Genomic DNA, 18,075 nt, shown 5'->3' on the forward strand with positions numbered 1-18,075 from the left:
CAAACAAGTTTAGAATTGGTTCACCTGTTTTCTAAGATTACTATGTGATTGATCAAATACCAAATTACATACATGGATTCAATCGGTTCTACCAATCACCAGGATCAGTTATACCTAATTATGGAAATACTTGTGATCGGTCACACCAGTCACTAGGATCGGTTACACCAGTTACAACGACCGGTTCCATCTACACATGGTATTACTTGTGATCGGTCACACTAGTTACCAGGAACGGTTACACCAGTTACCAGGACCGGTTACACCAAATACAAGGATCGGTTACACATACTCATGATCGGTCACACTAATTACTAGGATTGGTCACACCAATTACAAGGATCGATCATACCATCACATGGTGATTACTTAGGATCGGTTACACCAATTAATAAAAACCAGTCATACCAAATCATAAGTCAGGCATTGTGATTAGTTATACCAAGATACATAACATAAGTTAAGATCGGTTCTACCATCTCACACATATTGGTCATCCAAAGATTTGCAATGAATAGCTGAACCAATAAGCCTCATGATTTCCCTTTCGATTCATAAAACAAGTTCATGAATGTACTTCCTTTAAACAAATGTAGAACATTATTTCCTATGATGAAATATCCACCATAACCCATTCACATAATCATAACAATATATACAAGATTATGTCGATGTCATAGCTACGAAGTTCAAAAGATAAGCGTTATACTTCGTAGTCTAATTCCATACTATTATGATCATGTCACATCCATAGAGTATTGTACACTATGTATAGTATATACAACTTCGCAGTTATGTTTTCAATATAGCACGACCCGAAAAATACGTAAGGAATTAAACAGTTCAAGTCAATATTACTAACCTCAAGTGGAAGGATGATATCGTCGTTGTAGTTCGTTACTTCTTTACATTCTTCAGGTCTTTGGAGTAATATGTGTATGTCCCAACATTCCTAGACTTTCTAGTCTAACCTAAACGAAGGTGACTCTAGTATTTAATCAAGCGAATCTAGATGATTTTTGATACTAAAATATGACAACCAAACTTGACATACCAACGCTTGGTGAGTTCAACCGAGATATACTCTAACATAAAGTAAATAACACTTGCACGTAATCCTAATAACTTGAGATTGACCCTATAGTCAATCAATCTTGTACCGCAACTATTATCAAGTGAATACCTTGTTGTTGTATTGTCTCGACTTTGTCCATAGACGATTACACTTGGTATCAGACTTATAGGTTGAAATGAAAAGCGTGGTGTATTTGGGTATCATCGTCATTTCAAGTAGGTTCTACGAAATCTCCAAACTATAGAGTGGAAACTCGATCCATGAATCTCCAATTTGAGTCGGGATCCTAAACAACTGGACTAGCCTCCGTTGTTCAACTTTTTAATATTTTTCAGAAAAAAAAAAGAGGCTAAACAATATTTAAACAAAATATCATTTGATTCATGACTCACCGTGTATACTAATTTAATGTTTGGATTTTTTGTCTTATATGAAACTTTTTTGTACCCCTATAGTAATATTGACTTTGTGGCAGGGTTCCGTTGTACAAACTAGTACATGAGTGTATATTTAAGATAAAAATACAATTAAAAATTCTGGAAATTTTTTATGAAAAAAATGTTGAATCTGAAAAGTTCTAAATCGAATTTGGAAGATTTCTAACATTCCAAAGATTTAAATCTTTGCTGAAAGTAGTTTCTGGTGCTCTTCCTTTAATGAGGAAAACTTCTCAATTTAGTAAAGAGGCTTATCCTTTCTGCAGACTTTATAATAAAGATATTCTTGAATGTGAATTTGTTAAAACCATATGGTTGCTTATTCTTTAATTAATATCGTGAATAATAATTATAACAATTACATAAAAGAGTTGGTTCTGTAATTGGATGTTATCTATCATTATGAAACCATACTTAAATAAAATAGTTATTATTCTTTGGAATATTTGGACTTACAGAAATGAGATCATATTTGACAATATTACGCCTAATCAAACAAGTCTGTTAACAAAAATAGACTTGAATTTTAAATTTCACCTATCTGAAAGACCTTCACATGAATACCACTTTAGATTTTTCCAGTAAACAACACTATGTTCAAGATAATTGTGTTCGAAATTATTAATGGAAAGTTAAATTTGATCCTTCATTCAAAGAAGCTGACTACAGTATGGGTTTTTCCTTTATTATTTATGAATCTTCATGAACAACAAGATTTGTCAATGCATGACCAAGCTGGGCTTCCTGCCCCCTTGATGCAGAAGCTAAAGCTTGTAGTGAGTCTCTCAAGTTAATGCACAAATAGAGGTTGAAGAGCTATTCTATTCGAAGTTATTGCAAAAGTCTAGTTTTGAATCTCTCTGAAGATGCAAATAAATTTGATGCTCCTTTCAAAGAAACTGGCTATAATATGGGTTTCGCCTCTATTATTTATGACTCTTCAGGAACATCAAGATTCGTCAATGCAGGACCAATCTGGGCTTCCTTCCCCCTTGATGCAGAAGCTAAAGATTGTAGTGAGTCTCTCAAGTTAATCCACATATATGGGTTGAAGAAGTGTTCCATTCGAAGTTATTGCAACAATTTAGTTTTGAATCTCTTTGAAGATGCAAATAAAGAAAACAATCTGACTTAGAAAGCTCAAAATAGAATCAGATTATGTACTACTTTATTTAAGTTTAGTAATTCTTGTTTTATTTGCATTTAGGCAAAGCGTTTCTTTTCATAGTGGATATATTAGCTAAGGAAGCTAGAACTAAAATAATAGCCTTGTTTGTTTGTTAGTAGAATTTAGATAAATGATTTTAATATCTATCATAAATTTTCACAAACACCATTTTTAAATAATGGATTATATTAAAAAAGTGCTCTCAAGAGGAGATGAAAGAATGAGGACCTATGATAATCCTTTATTGTCTTTTTTTTTGTTTCCGTATTGATAGTTTAGAGAAAATAAGAAGAAAAACCCAAATCAATTTTGTTAATAAAATAATTGATTATAATAGGTTTTAAAAATAACTTTTTTCTATTTATGATTATAATGGTTTTTAATAATCAATTAAAAACACTCATATAATAAATTATCTTTTGGAGTAACAATTAGGTAAAATCTAGAGGCAGGGAAATAAAGGAACTTCTTATTGATAAAAGAGACATTAGATATTACATAGGTATAATGTTCTTTGTATACAGAGAAAGGTAAACCCTAGGTATCTAGTTGGGCCGCATATCTATGGGTCGTAGGCCCTACAATATTATCAACCGAATAATTGATTATGAGCTCATAACCATTATCAACAGGGTTTATCATAGAAGCAAGAGGGGTAAACTCTACAACAACAACCAGAGATCAACTAGAAAAGGAAGGAGCAGAGGCAGCTTTCAAATGGGCCACAAAATGGAGTGGACACACCATCAGTTTCAGAAGCGATTCAGAACCTACTCTATTGTTGCTTATAGGAAAGTACGCAAAGGAAAGAGAACAGAAATACGAAGTTAGCGCAGATTTCCGCAACAACACGAAATTTGATATCAATTTTCTAGTTCAATCCTTTACTTTAGTTATGAAATTAAACATAATACTGGCAGTTAAGTTAGCAGTGTTTTGTAACAAGTATGCTATTAAACATATCTGGTCAGGAAATGCTTTATGGGCGATTTTAAATTATTTAAATATACAGAATTGAAATCAAGGTGTAATGGTTTATCGAAACTCAAATAATGGATGTTATGGTTAATGGTTCATTTCTAACTGTAATATGTGGGTTACCTCTTTTTCTATTAAAAAAAAAAACAAATAATTTTTTTTTTCTCATTATCTTCCTGAATACGTGGAAGGAGATTGTAAGAATCTTTTTGACTACTTAAATGGGACACCTTCTCAGATTTCCTGGCAGAATCAAGCAATTATGGATGAAGTAAAAAGAAAATTTAATCGTTGCCAAACTTTTTTGTGTTTTTTTTTACATTCCTAGATTAGCTAACAATGTGGCAGATACTCTTGCAAAAGAGGCAAAAACCTTCTTGAATCTTGTTAATTGGAACAATACTCCACCTAATTGTATTTTGCAAAGTTTACAAATAGATAAATCTAATGCAAGGGATGGAAATCCTAATCCTGCATTAGAAGCTCTACTATCAATGATGTAAAGGTTCCTAACTTCCTAAAGTTAGTTGAATGCATTTGAACTTACAGTCCTACAAAAAAAAAATGTTAAAATCTTCCGTCTTTACTACGATAGACAAAAGAAATGAACCAGCTCCCTAGTGTAATAGAAAGCTGCTAAAAAAAAGTGTGAACGTTTAAGAATAAATACATATGTGTTTCTGGGGAAAAAAAAATCAAGTACATGTAAACCAGTAATATATACACCCACCCCTGGGGTGCGGGTGAACTGGTTGGATTGATGATGGAAGCACTTACGTCATGTTTATTTAAAAAAATGAAAAGCTAATGTCAATGTGTGTCAAACAGTGAAACCGGTTGGTTAATCTTGGCAAAAGTGCGAAATCTCAAGCTGGAAGGGCATTATTTTCTTTAATAAACCAGCAGGTAACTGCCCTTTTCAGAAAAGTAAAATAAAGAAGACCACCTCATCTAACAACTGATACTTTGATGTAACTTAAGTTACGGTTGGAATTAGTAATCTTTGCTTGTGAAAAATCTCCTCTAGGAGAGGCCTATTACTTTACAGGGAAGATTAGATTAAAATTCTCCAAAAAAAAGTTTCAAATTAAAACCAGTAACAACCGTACAGAAATATGCCTTCTATTGGTCCAACAAGTAAAAAAGAGGGAAGATTGTATGTTTCTCAATTTAGAAAGCAATGGTAGGGGACCATCTAATGCTAATGATGCACCATCGTGACCTAACAGTAACAAGTAACTCCAACTGATTCATATATCAATCCTTCTCTTCATGATTTTTCACCTTTTGGAGAATCCCAAAGGTCAGCTCTTAACAATATTAAGCAATAGTTTTTCCATTGGTAAACTCCTTGCAGCTTTATTTAAGTAATTAAAGAGCAGTATTTTCATTCAAATCCAACTCATGGAGACTTGTTTTTCTCCGGAGACATAAGCAGTGAGACATATAAGCAGTACCATCCCTTCAAAAAATATAAGCAGTGCTACTTCTGCCAACAAAGAAAAACAAAATAGTAAAAAAGAAAAAGAAAGATAAACAGTGCAACACATCAACGTTGCTAATTGGGGTATCAGTTTACAGAGTGATTTCGTACCCTCCCTAGTAAACTGGTAACCCCGTTAGCAGCCATGCAACACATTACAGTAAGGAGTAAAGAATAAGAAACCAACTTTTACTAGGACCCAACCGACATCAGCGGTATAGCACATCCATATGACACGTCCTCATCTAGGGCTCTTGCAGTCTGTTTAGCATATCACAGATCCATAAAATTGCTATCATGGGAACCATAACATATGCCCGGAGGAAGCCCCATCCAACCCCATATCCACCATTTCATGCAACCATTTAAATGTAACTTGATCATTTTCACTGATGAATATTAAATGATAAAATGGGTTAATCTCTTAGTACCTAGTGCAAGCAGTAGAAATGCTTCCATCAATCATGACCAAGAATCCAGATCTATCATGAAGGCCTCACATGAACAGAGAAATGACAACCACCTTATGCAATCACAAATAACTCGTATATATTCTACGCTGCGTCAGCAGCACCAACGTACATGCTTGGGTCCTGAGCTATTGGGATTAATGTTACAAATATACTTTATCCCAATATGAGCTGCACCATATACGTAGTCACACATGACACAATTGTCCTCCAAAGTATACTGCAAGTGTAACCGTTGCTGCTGGGATACTGCTCACATCAACATAAAACAAATATTCAGGACATAAAGTTGATCATTCTTAAGCAAAAACAAACTAATAATTTAATTGTTTGGCTGACTGGCCAAAAATCGAGGGGTAACTAAGAAAAAAACCACTTAAATATATCCCTTTTCATATGTATACCTGCTTGTTCGAGGGATTGCGACCCCAGGAAAGACTAACAGTCTGTTTCCCATTCAATTTTCCCATGCTTCCTCGGCATGTTTCTGTAAAAAAGTTGTATAGTTAGAACAGCCATGTACGGATTTAAAAGATAAATTTAAAGGACGACCTTCTCTTAATACATATCTATACAGAAGCAAAAAAATAGTCAGTTTATTACCTGTTAGCAACTGTATGACTCCACATCATTTGACAAGAGGCATTTTAACAGATCTCACCACAGTGAGAATAGGTTTGCTTTAGGTCTTCATCAGTGATAGTGGAAGCAAGCCCCCCAACAGATATCTACAATGAATTACAGGTTAGTTAGAGGAACAGATAATATCTTTGAAGATGCTCGTGGGAAGGACATTCTATATGGGATGACTCCTTCCTACTAATGGCACCAATATCAAGCAATCAACATGTTTTAGGGTACCCGACATTTAATTTAGCAGAACTACTGACCTCTTGTTTCTAAAAGCTTAATGTTTTCACTTTTGTCTTTCAATAGCAAATGAATATCTCGGACTAAGGCATCCTATCATGTATTACATTTGTCTTATATCCAGAAGAAAGATGAGCAAAAATCACATATGCTAAATGTGATAGAGTTCAGGCTCTGAAATATACTGACTACAGAACCAGAAGTAACAATGAAACTAAGAGTAGTATCAGGATTATGCACCATAACAAGATGTACTAATGATTACAAGATTAGATCTGCTGGAAAAAAAAAGAGTCCACTCCAGTATAATACTTCTTAAAATATGTGGTGGCAACCTTATAATTTTTTAGCATATATCGTCTGTGAACAACGAACTCCTAGTAAGAGATACAGATCCTAACCATAAAAGGATACAATAATATATACAACAAATTTACAAGCTATTCACCTCCGAAAGCCGCCTCCTCAGTCTTCAAGGACGCATCGCCAATCCTAGGCGATGATATCACATATTGGGATGAGATCGAAGTCTCCTAGGCAATGATATCACATATTGGGATGAGATCGAAGTCTCCTAGGAAACAAAGAGCGTCGATAATACATGTTGTCCTTCCCTCTTCTTCCAATCTTGAGTTTTTGCCCAAGACCGCAAGATGCCTGTTTAGACACGCTGCTAAGTTAGAGCCCTTGGGGTTAGTCCAGCATCTGTTTGATCCTCGTCAGAAAACCAATTCCTGGGAAAGAGTGAGTAGAGAAAGAGGAAGAGGGAACAGCTCGACTCATCTCAACCAATATCCAATAAACAAACAACAGACCGACACAATAACAAGGATAACCAAAATAAATGATGCACACAATACAAACCTTCTTTATTTCGCCACACACACTCAAAGCTTCTAGGACGGAACCAACCCACCTACCACAACAAAGACAGTAAGTCAGAAAAGGTAACTTTGGACACCACAATCAACTCTGAATGGCTAACAGTGTGAGCTTTCTCTGTGTACTATTAGCAACAGAGGTTGAGCACGAACTGCTAAATGGAATTCCAGATTTTCTAATGACTTTTCTATTATAAAGCTCAGATTGAGGAGTACCCATCAAGACCAGGATTTGTTGAGTAGTATACATTCTTCAAACCTAATCTTTTAGCTGCCAAAGCAGTTGTCTCGCCAATGCAGGCAACGGCGCTGTCCCAACTCTCTACTTCTGATATAAGATTGACCCAAGCCCTGGATACAGAAAACGAAATTGCAATTTCTAATAATTCGTGTGCGAGCAAATTACATACATGAGCCAAAATGGGGTTGAGGAAGTGAAAACAGATGACTGTGGGAAGATAAAATGTTACTCATTGAACACTTGCCTAACTGCTGATGGAGAAGCAACAGCGACAACTGGAGCAGAGAGTGTTTGTGCCAAAACCATTTGGTCTACATCATAGACTGGAACCTGTAAAGGACGGAAAGAAGCAGGTGGGCAATTAGCACACTTAGTATGCACGAATATTTCATAGTTGTGAACATCAATAATCCATAAATTCTAATTGTCACCAAATAAAGGAACTGAAGAAAAACTGCCAAACAGACTTTTTAAATTTGTAGCAGTTAACCTTAGAAACATATGGACTTCCACAATGGACTCATGTTTATATGAGATCAGTCGTTGACTCATCACTATGAGGGCCAGTGATCTGCGGAAACAACAATATTTTGACATTCGCAGATGCCCAGGTTTGATAATGATGATGGCCATATTAACAATGATGACAAGGATCAGGGGTTCAGGATATCCGTATATTTGACGAAGACCATAGTCGGGCGATGTAGAGCTTTGTCCTTGGCTAAATAGAAATCTCTATTAGTGGGGATTGATTATACTATTCAAGATGTTATAATGTAGAACAAGGTTGGACTGGAAGGCAAGAAAAAAGAGCTGTGTTTGGTTAACGAAGGATAGAAAACACCCAGAGCATGGGGAGAGAGCCACATCTGGAGATAGAACTAAACGGCAGAAGTTACCTAAACCTTTCTTTAGACCAAACTAATAGGCAGAATCTCATATAGCATAATGTGACGAAACTTGAGCAACCTAACATGCATTGAAGTCCAGATACATGCATCTAATATCAGGATAAAATTGTACCGTCGAGTAAGTATTTAGCCTTGTGACCTCAAATCCACGTGCAGTCAGCCCTGTCTCTGCATCATATCAATCATACATTAAGCAAGCATTACATTTTAGTTTCACGAGGACGATACTTTACAGTGCTTATTCATTTTCAAGCAATCAAAGAGGTCACTATAATATGATATATTAAGTAATTAAATCAAATCAAGCTCCAATTACACGAGGACCTAGATGTCCACTACTCCAGAGGGTTCGTAATGGTGATGCACAGCAAATTTGACACTAAAGGGGCACTTCTCAATGGGTAGTGATTTCCACTGGAATTCTTTGGTATCAAGAAACTAAAAAAGACAGCTATTGGCCATGGTGGAGTTTGCAAAACATTAGTTGTAACTGCTCAGAGCATCAAGTGACCTAGTACCAACGAAAACAACTTAGTTGATCACTGATTGTCCAAATTACCTACGTCGAAAAATTATATCCAATAGATGAACTGATATAAGAGGGGTTGTAGGCCTACCAATTTCATTTCCTGCCTTCATTGAAGCGGGATACAGGACAGGGCATCTTCCACTCCCGTGTTTTGGAAGCTCCAGCGCTAGTACCTTGCCAGTTGCTGAGAAAACAATCAAGTTTTAGAAAATACCACGAAATAAGGGACATGCTAACGAAGTCACTGGAAAAACATCCTGTAGCAACATAAGACTAAAAGACAGAAATTTCTGACCAAAAGAACAAACCATATCGGAGCGTTCGAAGAGATGCAAACCTTTTGATGGTGAGAACGAGATACTCAGAGATTGCTGAGGTGACTATAGCACATCTTTAAAAATGGTTGCTGTACCAGCTCCTACAACGCCTACCTGAGCTTTAGGGCTCCCAGCATCCCTAGTAGCAAAATTGTCAGGCTTAATTTCTCATTTAGAGTAACCAAGCCATACTAATACACAGCCATGCAAAACAAACTATAAGGTTAAACAAATAAAATACCTAACATACTTCGCATAGTACATTTCGTGCTCTATTATATTTCTCATTTCGTGCTCTAATTACTCATTTAGAATAACCAAGCCATACTAATACACAGCCATGCAAAACAACTACAAGGTTAAACAAAAAATATACTTGCTAACATACTTCGCATAGTACATTTCGTGCTCTATTATATTCGGTGATAACATACCCAAAAACAAAGGTGTATGGCAGACATAAATTCCCAACAAATACAAACTGACAGAATATTCATTGATGACTATATAATGATTTTTGTACGCTTGAAGGCCTAAAAGAATGATGGGTTACTGTAAGCATATATTCTTATATAGATAAACAGAGAAAAGAAAAGCTTAGAGTACTGAACAATTTGCAATATCAATTGTTTCGCATCAGATTTTCTAAATAGATGAACAGAGAAAAGGAGGAACCATAATTACATATCACAAATGAAGAAACCTATTAGAAGGTCTAGTGGAAGAATCTCTTGATGCTTACTTCCAAGCATTGAGAAATACTGATCCTGCCTCAGGAGAAGTTATAACAATCCAGTCAAATGAAGTCCCTGCAAACATGAAAACGGGCAAATATGTAAGCATTCTTTTTTTTTTCTTCTTTTTGTTCTTTGTATATCTACAGAAGCAAGTAAAATTTAGAAAAAACAGAGTGCAGATTTAACAAGTCAACTGTGACATATATAATTAAGTAAGAATCACTAATAGAAAATAGATAACGTAAAGGATATACATTCATCTTGAAAAAGTATAACGTATATTACCACGTAATACCGTAGTAAGCCTATCCAAATCAGGGCCCTGAGTATGCTGGATGAGAGGTAGCTCAAAGCAGTTAATTCCATGTTTTGCCTGTTACAAAAACAAAAAATTAATGCATCAATGATGATCCATTTGAGCAAAAGGAAATGATACCTAAAATATAATGTCATCTTAACTCATCCATAACTTTTTTTATGGAGTATCTTTGCACATATTAACATATAGACATATGAAGTATTACACCACTTAACAACATATACTCCATACCATGCTTTTGTGCTATTTATTTTGCGATTGTAAAAGTCATAAGTAGCAACATTCATGTCTGACCTAGAGAAACTAGAAATGTACTTTGTGGATTTGCTATGTTATACATTCCAATCACCACTAGTTGCAAAATTAATAAAACATATCTAACATCAGCTTCGCATACCGTAGCTACAAAAATGTATCAATATTGGAAGTCTCTAAAGACATACTTATGTTTTCATGTAGGAGTCTGACTGGTTTTATAGTACATATGCATGATGCAAATGAGAATAAAGTTCCATTCCAGCAGTCCTAAAAACTATAAAAGTAAAAAAAAAAAAAGTTGTGAACTTGAAGCTTTAAAATCTCACAACTCCTTAGCTTCGATATAGTGGCTTCTAATTTACAAACTAAAACCAATATCTTGTAAGCTTAACATTGTATTACTCATTAGTATATGCAAATTTCCTAGGTTACCAAGTGGACCGGTGATCCTAAGGGCTCATGGTGCAACTAGTCCTTGACTTAAAAGCAGCTCTATTCTATTGATAAGAATCATAGTTCGTACTGCTCATATGTTGTACTATTCATTAGATAAACTAGATTTTTACCTATCTAGGTTTCATCAAACACTTACATGGCAATTTAATCCTGATATATCTAGAAACAGTTTACAACGAAAAGAAAAAGACTATTTTAGTTCACAATTACCCCTTTTCAACTAACAGCATGTTTACCTACCTAATCCACTAAAACTTTCTCAAAAAACATACCCAGACCATGAATTAAAGATTTAAATTTTACAGCCTTTTCAGATTTAAGCATTAATTTGCAAGAATTTAACCATGAATCCGACAGCAGTTGTAAAATGCAAGAAATGAAAGGAAGAAAGAAAATAGTAGACAGTGTAGTATAAAATCTAAGGGATAGAGTGATTACGAGGGCATTAATGAGTTTGGTGTTCTTCCCATGTTCTCGTGTAACCACCACCTTCGGTCTCAAAGAAGAATCTGAAGATGAAGTTGAAGAAGAAGAAACAGCTCGGATTTTTACAGAGTTGGGTAGAAATTTCTTGTGTGAAGAAGAAAACTGAGAAAGAAATGAAGAAGAAGAGGAAGAAGAAGACGATGAAGAGGAGAGAGAGAGGAGAGCCATTGGAAGCGAGACGTGTTGGTTAGAGAAAGGATTCCTTCTCTTCTCCTTCGATTCTTTCACAGACACCTGTTTCTGGTCTCTATTTCAACCCCCACTTTAAAAAAATATATATACATATATTGACACAATTTTATATGGTTACCCCTGCCCACTGAAACGGATCTCTAAAAAGATTGGCCACGTGGCCGCTGGTTATGTAGACCGACCTTGAAATGAAATGATGAAAAAGCACCGTCCGTGGATTTTGGTTATTGAAATGAGCAGCAGATTGGCCCTTCTGTGTCCCAACAGCCCTTCGGTACCCTTAAACACAACACTATCTCTCCGGACATTTACCCACACTTTTCTACTGTAAAACTGTGACTGAATAGCAAAGTCGCCACAAGTTCGGGTAGGTAAATTGTCATCAAAAGAATTCCATATCCGCAGGAGTTCGTTTTTATTCTTTCGAGAGTGACCAACTCTATATCTAAATTTAGTTATAGAATAGGTCATTTAATAGTGGGACGGAGAAAATACAAGATTGATGTTGTATAAGACCGAGACGAACAAATCATCCCCCCCCATATCTTGGCAAAAGGTACGAAATCTTCAGCTTCCTGGCAAGTCAAATTATTCTCTTTAACATTCCAGATAGCATCCCTTTCCAGAAACAAAGGGAAATAGGAAAAGACTTGATACATACAGTGTATTGTTTTGTGCAGCCTAATGGCCATCTAACAACTCGTACTTTGATTAAGTTTTGCTTGGAATTAGTAATCTTTGCTTTGTGGAAAATCTCCTTCTATTACTGGTTTGGGGTCTAGAGGGCTGTTACTTTGGAGGAAAGATTAGCTTAAAATTAAACAAAATTTTCCATTTAAAACCACCAAGGACTATAGGTTTAATTAAGTAAAAAAGAGAGATGATTATACGTTTCTCGTTTTGGAAAGCAACGAACTATGAAAGGGCAGGGGACCATTGTGACCTAACTTCAACTGCTTCAGATTGCAATCCTTCTTTCTCTTTAGTATGCATTTCATCTTTTGGAGAATCCCAAAGGTCAGCGCCCCTTAACAATATCATTGTAAACTCCTAGCAACTTCCTTTTAATGCTAAAGAAACAGAGAGATGAAAAAGTATGTCTCTTTGCATCTTCATTCAAATCCAAGTATCCAACTCAACTCGTGGAGACTTGTTTTCATTGGGAGATCACACAAGCATTACCACAAGAACAAGAAATATGTCCTGTTCCGGGGCAGTTTTTTAGCACATATCACAGTGATAAGAAAAAACTCGAGGGTTCTTACATATATGGCCGGCACAGAGTTCTTAAACTAATGATTCATGAAAAGGACTGTTACCCTAGGGCTCTTAAGCTATATATATAAAGTGCCGGGAGCAACAGAGTTGCAGAGCACAAATTAACATGTCCTAGGGCTCTTACAGTTTGATTAGCACATATCACAGATGCTTACATGGAACCATAGTCTCTCCCTATTTACGGTTCTAACATTATCTTGGTATGGAATGCCTTATATGAAGGGATCAAGTAAGCCAGTACTCCTCTGTAAAAATCTCAATTTAGGTGAACTCAGATATTAATAACATTTAACTAACCAAATGGGGTGTCTAGGTTCAATCAGCTAACCACACTGGCTGCCTTTCTGCAGCTGCTTTATATGCATTATTAACCGAACATATAAAAACTACACAGACAAAAAAGAAAGGACACAATATTTCTCAGCCAAGCTCTTAAAATTCAGATAAGGTTTTAATAAAATCCTAACAATAACCCAGGGGCCAAAGATGAGTCAAAATTCGATTATAGACACCATGAGAGTATTACCTTCAAGGTGCTCCAACAACACTCAACAAGCTAGATATTATAGCTAATATAGCTAATCATCTTGTAGATAAATCCACTTGGAGTGGTCTTGTTGAATGACCACCACCTTCCGCAATCACAACTCACTCTTATCTACTCTATTTGTTTCCTCAGCTTACTTGTTGTTGGTTGCCATACACTGGATATGCCCCATATGCTGCAGCGGCATACATTGGGTCCTGAGCAACAGGTCCACCATAACCGTAGTCATACACTGGATATGCCCCGTATGCTGGTGCACCCCACTGGCCACTAGGATCAGCTCTCTGCTCAAATCAACATTAAGAAAATGTTCAGGCCATGCAAGCAACAATTAATCATTTAAACAAACCCATATGGCTGACTGGCCCAAAATTGAGGTATAAATAAGTAAAAGTGCAACCATAATAATCTATACCTGCTTGTTTGCTGGATTGCGACCCCAAGAAAGACGAACAGTCTGCTTGCCAATGGTTGTTCCTTGCAACTTCGCCAATGCTTCCTCGGCATTGTTTCTGCAAAAAAAGTCTCATATTGAGAACAGCCATGTAGATTTAAAAAATAAATTTAAAGGGCAATCTTGTCTCAATACTCTATATAGAAGCAAAAAAGTAGTCAGAATATTACCTGTTAGCGAATTGGACAAATCCACATCCTTTACCAAGAGGTATCTTAACAGATGTAATCTCACCATACTGAGAAAAGGTTTGCTTTAGGTCATCATCGGTGATGGTGGAATCAAGCCCCCCAACAAATATCTACAATGAATCACAGGTTAATTAGAGGAATAAATAAACCTTAAGAAAGCCCAACATAGAGAAGAGTATCTCACCGTGGTGTTAGTAGAATCACCATCATGGGCTGATGCACCATTTGAAGCATAACCACCTATCAAAAGCAAAGCTAATTAACAAACATGGCATATGACATTAAAACAGGAATCAAAATATTAACCACTTATCTGTGTAAATGAAACAACACTGACTGGTTGGCCACAATGTACACATGAAATATGGGTATTCATGTTTTTACATTGAATAGCAAGGGGAGGTTATGAACTGTTTACGGATGAAAGGGTATATCCTTAGATATCAATAGTGGTCCGAAATATAAGTCAAAGTAAGAAGGGGTCAGTTAAGAAGTAACATGGCCCTTTTTGCTGCAACGAGGAAGACAAATTGAACTTTTATAGTCCTACTTCATATCCTCACATAATGATTGTTAGATAGACGAAGTTACAATCAGCATAATGCTTCTGCCAAGTAGAATGTTATACCTAATCTTCTACATGGTCCAGGATCCATTAGAAAGACAAAAACATCCAACAGTCGAACACTTTCAGGTAGTAGGTAATATGCTCAATAATCCAAGAGATCTTTCTTCCCAAATATTTTTTTAATTTGATAAAAATTGCATACCTTGTGAAGACTGTTGCTGTTGATAAGCAGCTGATTTCCTTGGGGTTGCTGGACCTATGCGCATGGCTCTACTTGAACAATACACACCGTTCATCTCAGTCATAGCACGTGACATCTCACTATCATCACCAAACCTCACAAACCCGTAACCTTTCGACCGACCAGTATTTGCATCAATAACAACTTTTGCTCCTTTTACAGATGTGTATCTAGAGGCAAAAGTTTCCTGCAATACTGTATCAGTAACATCTGAAGCCAAATCACCAACAAATATAGACTTGTCAGAACCTGCATCTGAACGCTTGTCACCCATGCTAAAGGAAGCCCAGTTCAGGCGGAAGGGCTGTTCTGCATTCAACATTGATATGCCATTGAATTCCTGCAACACCTTTTCAGCCATGGCACGGGTAGCGAATTCAACAAATCCATATCCCTCTGACATTGAAGTCTGCTTATTACGAATTACCTTAATATTGAGAACCTGGTGAGCACCACAATGCCAAAACATTAGAAACCCACCACCTCAAAAGAGTTGTTAAGGACCAAACTTTGTCTACAATTGAACAAATACTCGGATACTAAACTAGTTTGCAAAAAAAAAAAAAAAAAGATTCATTAAATATAAACAAGAATAATTAAGGGTTCACAAGGAAATAAATGTCTAAAACATCTGAGATTGGCAAAACATGGGTTGAAATTAATCCTCTAAAGACCAAGTTATAAGCAGTAATTAAAGTCGCTACCATAAACTTTTCCTCAATTGCCTTTTACATATTACTAAAAGTAAAATCGCTGTCACAGTAATTATATCAAACTACAAATATATGATTTCCATACTAACAAACCAAGGGATAAGATTTCATCTAAAAAGTATATAGTAAACAGATCTCAGCTCCATGAAAATAAATAATCAAACTTGGTTAATAAAAACAGATTCAATTTATAAATTAATATAAAAAATAATTATGAAAGAAAAAGGTTAGGGTTAGGGGGAAAAAAACAACCTCTCCAGTATGACCAAAACAAGCTTGAAGATAACTCTCATCCATCCAATAATGAAGGTCACCAACCCAAATTGTTTTATTCTCTTCTGAAGAAGATCCTTCAATATGTTGTTGTTGCTGATGTTGCTGTTGATGAGGAAACCCCATAAAATGCGGCGGATAATGTTGAGGTATCATCTGATGAGGATGATGAGGCATCACCATTGCTGCAGCACCACCAGGATATTGCATTGGATGTATCCATTGCTGTGGTTGTTGCTGTTGCTGCTGCTGTTGTGGATCAGAACTGTTTGTTACTTGCTGCTGCATCATTCTTTTTTTTTTTTTTTTTTCTTTTGGGAGATTTCGATCTGTGGAAACTATTCTAATAGTAAACCCTAGAAGAAGAAAAAAAACAAAGAGAAACTAGAGTTGTAACTCAACCAGGTAACCTTAAAGAACCAGGTTTTAGAAAGAAAGACTTTGCAGGATTCTGAAACAAGATTTATAAAAGAAGAGGATGATGACGGAGGCAAATAAGGATTGCCCTTGCCTGATAATGGCCGTTAGATTATGAATCGATGGTTGATATTGTTTGTGGAATCCTGGAAAATCGTTACTGACAGAACTTCTATATTAGGGTGAAAGCTGCCTCTGAAGTCTGACCCTAAACCGATCTACTATTGGGTCTAAGCCTCACTTTATTCAGCTCATGGGTTTTCTTTATGATATCAGCCCATTCAAGTCTTTTATTCTTATTCTTTTCTTTTTTTTTACTCAAATTGGACAGTATATTAACAAGAAAAAAACTGGAATTCAAGGACATTATATTAAGACGAAAAAACTGGAATTCAAGGACATTATATCAAGAAAAAAAACATCAATTCCACGGAGAATTGGCAATCAAGAAGGAAAAGCACAAAAAAATGGTAACAAAGTAGTCATTGGCCCGAAGCATTTATAACAGTTAGAACTAAATATAATTAGTTACCTCGGACTAATCACAGTAGTGCATATTATGTCAATAAGACCAAATGAAAAGGAATCTCTTCATATCGTCCGCGAGCTTCTCAAAAGTACAATAATTGTCATGAAAAAATATTTTTATTGCGTTCAAATCAAACAGTTCACCAGATCGTAAAAGGAATTATATTTCATGGTTTCCATTTTCTTGAATTACCTTTCCAGCTGCTCTGTTCACAAATCTTTGCTTTAACATCTTCACAAAAAAACCATGTTAATTTGAAATTTTAAACGAAATTTTTTCAATTTTTCCTTGTTTCTTCTCATTGTACAGACAAATGGGTGTTTGACTCAGCAGCCTTCTTGTAAAGAATACAATCATTCACCATGATAGTATTCCTCAAATAATCTATAGTAGGGTATCCATTATAGCATAACTTCTAAGCTACGAAGGTTACGTTTTGTGGGATTTTTGAATTATAAATGCATTTATAAGGAAATCTTAGAAAACCATCATTTTCCATGGTTAAGTAACAAGCTGTATTTATCAAAACTCATGAAATGCAGTCATCACCAATAACAAAATATTAGAGCATAGCTCAGTTGAACCCACCAAGCGTTGGTATGTCAAGTTTGGTTGTCATATTTTAGTATCAAAACTCATCTACAGTCGCTTGATTATTTACTAGAGTCAACTTCGTTCAGGTTAGACTAGAAAGTCTAGAAATGTTGAGACGTACAAGTAATACTCTGAAGATATGAAGAAAGTGAAGAAGTAACGACTGCAACGAAGATATCATCCTTCCTCTTGAGGTTAGTAATACTGACTTGATCTTGTTTCCATTCCTAACGTATCTTTCAAGTCGCTTTGTATTGAAAACATAACATCAAAGCTGTATTTATAATACTCCGGTGATTAGATTTTGTCGTAGCTTTATGATCAAAGTATCAAGGAATTATTTTACGAAGTATAACGCTTATATTTTGGACTTCGTAAATACGACATCAACATAACCTATGTATTTAGTTATTTGGTTTATGAGATTTGGTGATGATAGCGAGATGTCACGTGCTATGACTG

General features: G+C 35.7%; 1 protein-coding gene and 1 pseudogene across 1 annotated transcript; both read right to left on the minus strand.

Annotated features, from left to right (window-relative positions):
• Positions 1-4,989: 4,989 nt before the first annotated feature.
• LOC113289471 lies at positions 4,990-11,867 on the minus strand (annotated as a pseudogene).
• Positions 11,868-13,405: 1,538 nt separating this feature from the next.
• On the minus strand, positions 13,406-16,522 carry LOC113289473 (polyadenylate-binding protein RBP47-like). Its single transcript, XM_026538727.1, has 6 exons — positions 16,053-16,522; positions 15,049-15,529; positions 14,463-14,518; positions 14,258-14,388; positions 14,049-14,145; positions 13,406-13,917 (listed from the first exon to the last, which is right to left on the minus strand). The coding sequence occupies exons 1-6, from the start codon at positions 16,362-16,364 to the stop codon at positions 13,762-13,764; spliced, it is 1,233 nt and encodes a 410-aa protein (XP_026394512.1). The 5' UTR covers positions 16,365-16,522; the 3' UTR covers positions 13,406-13,761.
• Between the last annotated feature and the right edge of the window lie 1,553 nt (positions 16,523-18,075).

The sequence above is a fragment of the Papaver somniferum genome, chromosome 6, assembly GCF_003573695.1.
Source record: "Papaver somniferum cultivar HN1 chromosome 6, ASM357369v1, whole genome shotgun sequence".
In the NCBI taxonomy this organism is placed as follows: Eukaryota; Viridiplantae; Streptophyta; class Magnoliopsida; order Ranunculales; family Papaveraceae; genus Papaver; species Papaver somniferum.

Coding starts and splice junctions, on each gene's coding strand:
- LOC113289473 (XM_026538727.1), bottom strand. CDS start 16,364: ATGATGCAGCAGCAAGTAACAAACAGTTCTGATCCACAACAGCAGCAG. Junction 14,146..14,257: donor TTTGTCCAATTCGCTAACAG/GTAATATTCTGA, acceptor CTTTTTTTGCAG/AAACAATGCCGAGGAAGCAT. Junction 13,918..14,048: donor GCAATCCAGCAAACAAGCAG/GTATAGATTATT, acceptor TGATTTGAGCAG/AGAGCTGATCCTAGTGGCCA.